This window comes from Acanthaster planci, linkage group LG14, assembly GCF_054643075.1.
Source record: "Acanthaster planci isolate LZ-2023a linkage group LG14, COTS_SCS, whole genome shotgun sequence".
NCBI classification, from domain to species: Eukaryota; Metazoa; Echinodermata; class Asteroidea; order Valvatida; family Acanthasteridae; genus Acanthaster; species Acanthaster planci.
This window is the reverse complement of record NC_141790.1, coordinates 13,731,171-13,742,635: the sequence shown is the minus strand read 5'-3', so window position 1 is coordinate 13,742,635 and position 11,465 is coordinate 13,731,171. Positions and strand designations below refer to the sequence as shown.

At 40.1% G+C, this 11,465-nt stretch overlaps 1 protein-coding gene across 1 annotated transcript; it reads right to left on the bottom strand.

The window, feature by feature from the left end:
- Nucleotides 1–705: 705 nt before the first annotated feature.
- Nucleotides 706–11,465, bottom strand: LOC147796885 (histone demethylase UTY-like). Its single transcript, XM_087145597.1, has 5 exons — nt 11,213–11,465; nt 11,033–11,102; nt 3,424–3,528; nt 1,145–1,194; nt 706–768 (listed from the first exon to the last, which is right to left on the bottom strand). Exons 1-5 carry the CDS (start codon nt 11,285–11,287, stop codon nt 706–708), a joined length of 363 nt encoding a protein of 120 aa, XP_087001723.1. The 5' UTR covers nt 11,288–11,465.

Here is an 11,465-nt window from a genome sequence, read left to right as displayed (position 1 = left end):
AAAATCTCAGCACACTATACATTTAGCAGGGCACCTTTCCAGATTAAGGGAAATGCATACACAAACTGTAAAGTGCCCTTGCGTCTGGGTACCAAACCTCATAGGTTATTGCATGCACAGCACAGCAGAGCTTTGACGGCCGGAAGCTGGAAGAATGTTTTACATGTGGCTGTAACTTCAACATGAGTGAATTTTACCTGGTACTTGTGTGTGTACTTATTGCATGACACCAGGCAAAATCGTGGAGTGGTTAAGAAATAGCCATTGCCCAAACTTGTATGAATGATGCATCAGAGTCCTGCCCACATTGGGGTGACGAATATTTATGTTGCAGTGTGGCATAGCAATTTCATCAGTGGTGATTGGTTGAAAGAAGGAATTTACTGTCCCTATGCAGCAATGAGCAACTAAATCAGGGTTTGGGCAAGTAAAATCCTACCTCGGGCAAGTAAATTCTCAGTGCTACTTGCCCGATGGACAAAAAGTTACACAAAATTAATGTTGATGCCTAGAGATTTCAAGCTGACTTTTTGGTTCACATACACCAGCACTTGAAAGACACCACCAGTACTGCACAGTCACACAAATTACACTTTTCCTGTCACTCTGTCTTTAGACTTGAGTATATCAACTCAGCTTTCTTCTGTTTTTCATCAACGGCGTCATGTACAGACATCTCTCATCGCCCAAAATGAGAAAGAAGACTTACCATTGATAAGCATCGAAGTGGAAATACACCATACCCAGACCATACAAAAATGTTGCATCCTGTTGTCATATTGAGGAAAAAACAACAAAGATTTCAATATTTGGCTTTCCCTTTCAAGCCTACAGATAATCGTTGGATAACCTAAAACTGTTTTTCTCCAGTGTCTAAAAGGAAAAACGAAAGGAAGATTATAGGGATAATAGCAAACTCCTTCAGGAAACTAGCATAAATTGGTTTCTTCATGACGGATTTGGTTTACAGATAAGACAATACAACACCAGACAAAAGGATATAATCGAGGAATTAAGGAAAAAATGTCCCTTTCTGACTCATTGATTAAAATTATGCCTTTAATTGGGAGGGGGGTGCAAAGGGAGTGTTGGAAAGGGAGTTTGTCTTGACGACCAACTCCAACCAGATTGAGATAATACCCACCTTCCAATAGTCCTCTTGAAGAGAGAAGAACTTCTGATATGCTGAGAGAGCTGGAAATAGAAAGATAAATGAATAAAGGTATTATGTTGGGCAGTAAGGTCTTCTCAAACTAAAATCCCTAAGTCTGTGACAGACACTTCCAAATCCCATTTTTTCCAAGCTGTTAAATTTTGTTACAGAAAGCAGGCTCTGTGCTTGCCTGTTGAAGCCACATATTGAAATGTTTTCCTTTATGAGCCACTTTGCCAGCTTACTGTGCATCCGATAAAAATACAAAAGCTCACAGGAGGTTTTACTGGCTTGTAATGTACGTGTCAGATTATTTTTGTAATTTTGGAAAATAAGGTCCTTAAACTTTATTGCATGCAACTACAGATCGTTGCTCAAACTGCCATTCAAATGATTCAGAATGTAAGGATCAAATTTCCAAGATCAGGATTTTTGACAATTCGTGATCTCTGGAAAATCTTGACGATTATTTTGAGACTTCTTTTAACGTGCATGTTACTTGTATTCGCTAGGAGGAGGAAAGAGTATTCCTCAGGTGATTTGAGAGCTGCTCAAGTAGGAAGACCTCCCTATGCAGGCTGCTTCTCCCTTCTAAGCTCTGCTAAAGGAGCAGCAAATTGCCGAATAACGAAAGGAGGGTGGAATATTTTGTGTGGTATTAGGCTAATTGAAGGATGGCTTCAGGCCACACAATGCAAAAGAAATGGGACTAACAGCTGCAGGTGATGGATTGTCAAGTGCAGACAGGTCCAAGAAAGTGGTACGTGAAAAGGTACGGACCATGGACACATGCCTGGCCTGGTAATAAACCCAACACAGATCAAGACTTAAAGTATAAAAGTGTGTTCTTCTCTGTTTCTGCATTTTCTAGAAAAAACTGCAGTCTATCACTTTTAAGGAGCGCGATCATGCTGGCACTCCTACTGTGCTCCTCGACAGTCCTGAAGGAGTGTAAAAAATCACACTCCTTAAAAAATCTAAGGGCACTTTACAAATAATGACCGATGTGACAAAAACAGTGGGTAACACAACCAAAAAAGGACAGTGTGATTCGTTTAAAACTTACATTTTCACATTTATCCCGCTGCGACTTACGTACAGTAGGCCTACAATTATTGTACAAATACAATCATCGGGAGTGCAACCTGCTTTGGACTGGCTAGCAGGCCCGGCACTTATGTATGGCATGTACACTGTACACCCTTATGCTCACCTGTACATGTGCATGTATGTCACACGCAGTTTTGCTGTACATGATATAATCTGTTTCTTGTATTTACTGATCGGTAAAGTTTTCAGTGACAAGAGAGCCAATCACTATTGATCTTCTTTACGGGGCGCATAAGCAAAAAGCAGTGTGCCATGAGCTTTCTTGGTTGTCGTGAAAATGTTACTCCGTGCATACATGTACAAACAGTGCCTACGCTCCTTGACTTCAAGCAGGAAACCCCTCAGCGTGTCAGACCATAATCAATCGTAAACAATGTCACATTTGCACGTGTGTTGGTTTGACATTTTCCCATTTTGATTGAGGGGTGTTTGTTACAGTCTGCATCAATTGAACGAAGCTGAAGTGTACCGGTAGTTTAAACTTTGAAATCCCCTGTAGGGTTTGTTTTTCTTCAAAATTATGGTCACTGTTAGTGTTTTGAGTGAAAGAAATACTCAAATCAGGATAAAAAAGTTCAGTTCCACTTTTATTCAAATTAAAAGGACATGTACAATTGTATTGATTTGTAGGTTGAAACTTTGTAAAATAGTATATTTTTAATTCATAAGTATAAAAATTCTGGTTCAAATCAAAGGAAACAAGCACTGATATCATTAATGTGTCGTAAACTCATGTTTCTAACTGAACTAAAACTAAATTAATTTTAAAATTGCCCCAGGAAAATTATAAACCATAGGAAAGAGTGGAAACAATAGGCTCCAGGGTACCAACTATCGTTTAACTTTGTTTTGCACTTCTGTTAATTGCTTTACTTTAAGGAGAGTGATTTGTTCTCCTGAGAGATTTGTGGAGAGCGATTTATAGCTCTCTTGGATTTTCTTAAACGAAGGACTGAAACTACACTGACTAGGGAGCTTATCCTTTGTGTGTGCCCAGGTTGGTATATGAGAAAACAATTTCCAAGCCACTGATAAAATGAAGGCAGTTTCATTGCAGTAATGACATACATGTCCTGAAAGTCAGTGGGAAACCAATCTTTTCCAGACCTTCTGCACGTGGATGAAGGCAAAAGGTCAGGACTATCTTTTTCCACAAGTACCTTTGCTGTAGTCTCCAAGCAGCAGCTGCAGGTGGCCTAGACGGCAAAATGTCTGTGGGTCAGTGTTCTTGCCTCGTTTCTTGATTTGTACCTCACACTGACTTACTCTCTGAAATGGGAAGAGGATAAAAAGGAACAGTGATAATTAGCATCTGATCGCCAGAACAGGACCGACATGAGAGGGGCTAATCCGCCGAGTTGAAGTGCGCCCTCATTGGTAAAGGAGACATACTGCTAAACGGGTCAGTTTTCACAAGTATGACCCACATGGATGCTACTTTCATGTTCATACATGTACGTGTACATACAAAACACCGAACATGGGAAACTACTCCCTGTAGACAAGTATCCCATCTCTTTCATAGCACGCTCCGTACAATGCTGCTGTACCAAACATTTGTGCATATCAAACATACCACTTGGTTCCCAAAGTTGCTGTGCATTTCAACTGACACACCAAAAAGTACTTTAAATAAAACGAAGAAATACATTCAGGACAGATGATCATGACTCGAATGTTAAGCTCATAAAAAAAAACAACATACGGCATGGTTCCTGTTGTTTCTGGGTACTAGTACAATGTCCACGCACTTGTGTGTACAGCTAGCCATGTAGACTGGCTTGTATGTACGCTATGAACCACTCTTGGGAGGGAAATCTTGCCTTGGGTCATCGATACAAAGGCGACGATTTTTACAATGTATATAAAAAAAAATTAATTAAAACTGAAAATAGATATATGCAGATAGACAAATTAGTTTCTGTAACTGAGGTCTACACATGTAACTTGCATTATCATTATTCCATTATCACAGCACAAACGGTCTATCAAAACTAGACCTTGGACGATCTTGATTCCCATCACTTTTCCATGCCATTACTGGACGTGGTCAATCTGCGTGTCTAACATATAAATGCTCTACTGTTTGTGCAAGGCAATATTCTTGTTTACTGCCTCCCCTAACCCCCCCCCAAAAAAACCTTAGGAGTTTTAGTGACCACACTTCAGCCATACATGTATGTACAATTGTGCTTGTACCTGACTTTACTTAACTATGCAATAATTGTGCTGTACATGTGTGACGTGTACTTTAATATGCTTGCTTATGACAGTTCTGTACAGAAATTCTGCAGCTCCTGATGAATGAAACTGCGTTTTGGTTTTGAATACAAAAACGGGGAAAAGTATAGACTTAGATGTTCAGTACACAAAACTGTGGTTGTTTTTGTTTTGGGTAATGGGTTATGGACCGGTATGTTACACTTGCTTTTATTTGGGGGGGGGGGAGGATTAAGGTAAACATGGGAAGACAGATTTCCCAAGTGTTACACAGAAATCATTCAGTTACATTTATGATCTACCCACGCTAAGGGCAAATCAAGCAATTGACTTATTGAATACACTGACACAGATAAAACTGGACGCTGCCAACAATAACTTTGTTTATATTGATCAGTACAAAACAATTTTTAATTGTAGAACTCTGTGAAATTAAAACTCTACAACTCTTGAGTTTCATTTGCAAAAATCTGTCAAGTGCAGCCCTCATTCACCAGCTGAGAGAAAACAGAGGCAAGGACAGGGGCAACGATAACATCATTAAGAGGTATTCAGCCCGCTGTGTACTCCGCCCATAAACAGGCATCATTCCGCAGGCCAGAGCATGTGTACTGCATTGAAATGGCACCACCAACTCATAACGGTGAGGGACGGGAAGGTGAGGGACAAAGACAAAAGTGCTGGATTATGTCAGTTTCTGTGATTATGCGTCTGGAGAGCATTACATTTTACTCATTGCAAAGGACTAAAAACTGTAATGTGGAATAGTAATAGTACGTAAATGTGTACCATTACACTATGCAATCTACATACCGGTACATGTACAGTTAAACCTTGTTGATACAAGATTCTGCTTATAACAAGGACAATGTTAGGACCCAATCCTTTGTTTTTCATTGTTTTAATTCCTGATAATATAAGGTTCCTGTTATAACAAGGTAATTTACAAACTCCGAAGGACTTCTTCTTAATGAGGTTCAACTGTACTTATAAAAAGTCCACATTTAATACAAACGAGAAACCAAACCAAAATCTAGCCCTAACATGTCTGGTATGTACCGGTAACACCTTTAAAATACATGTACAGGTACCCGGTGCAAGTACATGTACATCCACTGATATATACATGTACATGTACATCCACAGATATACATGTACATCCACTGATATACATGTACATACACTGATATACATGTACATCCACTGATATACATGTACATCCACTGATATACATGTACATGTACATGTATATCAACTGTACCGTCTATTCAAGGTGACTATTCTAGACTTACTGCAGGAAATGCTTCAAAACTGACTTGTGGCTTTTGGTGTTGTTTTCCTTCTGTCTTTTTTAAAAAGGAGTAGGCCTATACAGCGATTTTGTTTCATGTATATGTACAAGTAAAACTTGCACAGGTACATGTATGCATGTGCTTATGTATGGTTATTCCTACATGCACAGCTTTTGAGAAGGCTTTAAGGCCTTCCAGAAAAGTGACATTATTGCACAAGTTCATGTTAAAATGGGCCATACTTGATTCTTGAACAACTGCAGGTACATGGCTAATTGGATGATCGGCATTTGTTCCACCTATGGGGGTATTCTCTCCAAAACTACAAGACAAAAAACTGTTACACTGTACACGTAAACAGATTTGTGGGCTGTACCAAGATTTTCTGCATCTATACTGACCACTTCCAAGATGGCCGTCACCTTGTGCATAAGACACTCTTGAAAGTGCACAATACATGTCGAGGATTGCACTTGTAACAGCAGCACATTCCAACCACTGTGGTTTGAATGTTTTGATATTCCGTGGAAAAGGGAGAGGAAATCTACAGTTGAATCAACAGAGTCCGGGACTGGAGGTCGGTAATGAGCCGTTGGGAAACAGTTGATGTCATCACTGCGATGTCACTCACGTGGAAAGATCTATTTTTTTTTTTGTTGCTTATTCAAGAACAATTCCACTCTGAACAAGAATGCCAAATTTAGTGGGTTACATGCGGCTCTGGATGCCAAGTTGTTGAGCGTTGAAATAAGCCCAATAAGGGTTAATCCTGAATACTTTGGCAGACAGGAGAAAATATATGTAGGCAGCATAAGCTGCCCAATAGGGCCAGCTGTTTGACCAATGACTGCTAATATATCTCTCCACAAATTGGTCAACAAGGGTCAAGAGAAGGTCATTGATAATTGCGCTATGGCTCAACATAGGTGACAAACTGTCAACAGATCAGAAATGAAGAAACTATTCATTTTACATGTAGCACTGGCATGTTTTTGTTGACAATTCAACTAGAGTGCTCACCAAGTTTGCTGTAGAAAATTCCATGAAATTTTATCGGGTTAAATCCGAAAGTGAGGGGATTGCAAAACAGATAACACCTTCTGTTTCCTCTTTCCATCAATCGGCACAAAAAGACTGTTACAAATTCTCCTTCATACCCAGGACCCTTGTGGAATGGAACCATTTGCTGGGTGAAATAAGGAAGCTTCAAATATTGGTACCTTTAGGTCAAAACTTTCTAGTATTGATATATTGTCATTAGTAAGAGGCACCCATCACATGTAATAGGGTCAACTAGCCACCATGCACCTGACACTTTAAGGGTCCATGCGAACCTCACTGGATTAACTGCTGTTTTCTGCTTTAAATTGCGCTTTACTATGTCAGTCACATTACAAATGATGAAAAAATGGAATTAAGTTCGTTTAATTACGGCTAATTGCTGTTTTTCAAATTGCCCCCCTCAAATTAATGTTTTAATCGCTACAATTAGCAGCACTGGTTTGCGACGCAGGTTTTATAATCCACAAATAGTACATGTACAGCCTTGTTGTCTGTACTGTGTACGGTCTCCAAATGCACTGCAATCAGTAACCTTACAATGTGGTACGCATGCACGTCTTGGCTGCAACGTGTACGGCTAGATGATTAATCGAAACCCTTTTCTGTTTGTGTTTCTCTACAGCTCCTCGTTTCTCTGTTGTTTTCTTGGATTTCTCACGATGGAGAAATATCGTCTGCACCGCATCTGGTTTGTGTAATCTTGTTAATTTAATGAAGAACAATTCTTGCAGGGTTGCAATTGGCTCGAAACATTCAGGCTTGAAGTGGTTGCTGCATAGCTTGGAGCTCGGTGATGGCCCTGTCCACTTTGCCCGTGTGAGCCTGACTTTCGCCGTCCAAATTTTCCAATATTTCCTGTCTTTCAGAAAATTGTGCATGCTTGTGCCATCTTTACTTGTGTTGCCACAACCTGCAGCAACGCACCTGGTTGGCTATTCTCGACAAATGTGCCTACTATTCTCAAACTTTTGATGATCTCGAAATCACGTTTTCGCACTAACTGCACTGGTATACATACATGTACACACAGTGCTAGCACCGGTGCAGCTGGCTGATGCAGATTTTCAAATGTACATCGCAATTATGCAAAATTTTCCATGCTAATAAGGTGCTTCTCCTGGGGCAGGACCGTTTCACAAAACCTCTTTACAATTTTTTTAGTGACAGGAAATGTTTTTTAAACATATTATCTTCAATTCAAATTAACAAAAAACACATTTCATGGGCCCTTTGAAATATCCTGTAGTGGAGGTTGTTGCAGTACTTGGAAGAAGAAAATACACGCAAAGGACTTTGAATGATGTAATAAAAAGTCAAGAAAGAGAAAAATTCACAGGGGTAACCTCATTCGGTCTCCACCCACAGTTTTGAAACTGGAGATGAGCTGTTCCCTCAATAGAGGTTCCAATGTCCACAAGACATCAAGGCCACCTTCTATTGGACGCTTAAGCTACGGTGACATGGAAACTAACTAGGAAGGGAGTTCTTATTCAGTCCATGTGTCTGCCTGGGTTGGATTGGAACCCGGGGTAGTGTAGTGGAAGACAAGGACAGCAGCCCCTTCCTGACCAATACACTACATTGTTTATTTGTGGGTCGGGTACCCAGAGTTAAGGTACACGTACTATTCCATAAAAGTAGCTTGGTTACCAGTTGGAATGGTGACAATGAGGTACAGCATGCTGTAACAATGAGGGTCGGAGTATGTAACTTTGTGACTGGAAGAGCCCATAAAGTAAACAAGACAATCTACCAGCCTATAAATGGCAAAGTAAACATGAAAAATGCCATAAAGTTGGACAACTATTCCAACGCACCTTACACGCAAGCTTCCTGGACACACCCAAAGCCTAAACTGTGCAATGAAGCAAGGGCAAACATTTTCACCATTTCATCGCAGTTGTTAGGTCAAGCACAATGTTAACTACAGGTGGGCTACATATACGCTGTACCATCCAGAAAATCATATTGTTTCATTTTAGTTTGGGTGGAGCGGGAGTTGCAAGGGTTACATTTCAGAGCTGCTTTCCAGCTGTTCATCTTACAGTTTTACATCAAAGGAAGAACTATAACTGAAAACCAAAGTAATTAACAGCAAAGGAGATGGTGCTCCCAAACTTAAACCTTCTATGTATGGTACCAGTAATAGCATGTTTGACCTTGACCTCAGCATTCATACCATACAATTATGTCTGGTACCCAGAGGCCAGACTACTTATTTACAAGTAGTCTTGCATTCTTGTGTTCAGAGCAGATCATTACCACTCTATCCCCTCAGTAAACCAACAACAGAGGGCAGTAAATAATCCTCACATCAAAGCTATAACATGAGACCATGGCATGCAAGAACAAGGCTCGTTTCAAGACGTCAATTTAGTTTGCTTTTGCTCAGTCCTTAGCGCAGTCGTTTAAGGAAATAGCTGCACAAATTATTGATATGAGTGGCAATTTAAAGTCTCTAACCTAGAAATTTCAATGAACTTTGAGCTGCTTTAAATATGAAAGCTAAAGGCGTACTTTGGATAGTGCGCAGTTTGACATTTTGTGGAAAGAATGCACAAAATGCCCAGCCCAAGAATAAGACGTTTTCATGTTTGTAAAAACCCAGAAACTCTTGAGGGATAACTGTCCTTGTAGTCGATACAGTACGTACTGACTGGAAAAGTACACTCGTGTTTGAAATTTTGCCTTGATTGAAACCCATTCCTGGTTTAGTTAGCAGTTGTGCACTCTCATATGTACATTCAAGTCACAATACTCTTGAATACAATGGATTTAAAATGCTACCTTTTCATCTCTCAACTACGTGTATGTCAAGTACACAAGTACCGATAACTACTGCATGGAATCAAACTATTTCAAAGAACAGAACTCTCAAACAGGAGACGTTTCTCTGTGGAGTTGGTTTCAGGAAAAACATTGTTTCCCTTGAAAATTGTGCTTTTTAAACAACACTGACACCGATGAAGACTGTTGAGAGGCAATACACCGTGTGATAAAATTTTAAGCTGCCATGTTTAACAAATGTTCTGCAGTTGCATACGAGATGCCACCGTCGCAAATAATAAAATTCCCACTTTTGTGTTAGAAGACAATAAGAAGACTCTGAAGATCTGGATAATGCCGTATGAAACCGATTTGCTCAAAATTTATCTGACAGCAGAAAATTCTAGAAAAAACACACGACTTCTCATGCTGGATGTGATTGGTTGATCACCTCATCACCGTGACACCGCTGCACTATCGGTCCATCCTGGTAACTTTACATCCCTCCTCAAAACCACTGTCCACAGCCTTGATTTACAGAAACGGTCATTGATGACGGTGACATTAACAAATTTTGTACAGGATTGACAAACAGTGCAATGCTGTAGAACAACTGCACAGATCCTTGCACTGATTGAACCTGCTATAGATATTCCTCACACATACAAGATGTCAGCTAAGACTAGGCCCTACCTTTTGTTTTACAATGAACTGTGCTATTTAAGATTTCAATGTGAGGTGAACAGAAAACATTTTACGTTAAGGGAGGTTACGTGAGTCTTTTTTTTCTTCAGACATCCAGATAAATAAATTTTTCCAGGACATGAGCTTAGAGTGATCCCTCAATCAACCGCCATTCAGCACTGCAGGGCTTCACTCCATGTGATCCAACCTACATCATGTAGGGCTTGAAGGTTTTTGTTCAGTATGATGTGCTCTCAAATTTTCTTCTTCACAGGCACAATTTTCCAGTGAAAAAATAGTTAAACGACATAAAATGCGCCAAATTTGATATATTTCCGGAGGAGTGCGAGGACTTTTGCACCGTTTTCGATACCATGAACAAAGAAAACATCAGCTCTCTTCCATTATAATTGGCCGCCATTTTGAACCGTAGTATTCCATGCATTTGTACACGTATGGGCGAAGGACCACCCATACAACTGTACACATCGAACGCCTGCATGAGTTACGTTTTTATTTCTGCTCCTAAATCTACGATTTTATCCCTCATCTTTCCGCATTTTTGCAATTCACGATAAATTGATGTTCCTCTACGTTACTAGGGTGAATTTACTGATCGTCTACAGTCGAAATATTTATGTCAATTTTATTGCGATATTTTAGGAAAATCGCAGGGTCTTGCTTGGATGACCCGCGGGCCAGGGTGGATGGTCCATTTATTTTTTTCTATTTTTCGAGTTCCTACCCTTTATCAGAAGCGCTCTATTTTGCACCCCTTCCGGTCCCTTCCAGAGACAAAAAATCCAAAAAGACGGCTGTGGGGAGACATAAATTTTTCAAAATTACCAGAATTGCAAAGTGTTAAGTGAAAAGTTTAAAATTAAAATGCAAAATTATCAAAACTTTCGGAGGTTAATTTCCATACCTGTCGAACTCCGACCAACTCCGACTTGGCTGGGGTCAGAGTCGGTAGCGTTGCTCCGGTCTGTTCCGAGGCCATTTTTCTCGGGGTAAAATTCAACCACACCAAGTCCTGACCCTAGATGAGTTCCTACAGAACCCAGTCATGGCGGAAAACTTGACAATAATTCTGGGAAAGCTCAAAGTTTTCACCCAACTTGGTCAGGATGGAGCATCAAAACACAACTCGGGTTCCACGCTGAATATATTGTACATGT

Coding starts and splice junctions, on each gene's coding strand:
- LOC147796885 (XM_087145597.1), bottom strand. CDS start 11,287: ATGGCCTCGGAACAGACCGGAGCAACGCTACCGACTCTGACCCCAGCC. Junction 11,103..11,212: donor AGTTGGTCGGAGTTCGACAG/GTATGGAAATTA, acceptor GTCTCCCCACAG/CCGTCTTTTTGGATTTTTTG. Junction 1,195..3,423: donor GCTTGGAGACTACAGCAAAG/GTACTTGTGGAA, acceptor TTCTATTTCCAG/CTCTCTCAGCATATCAGAAG.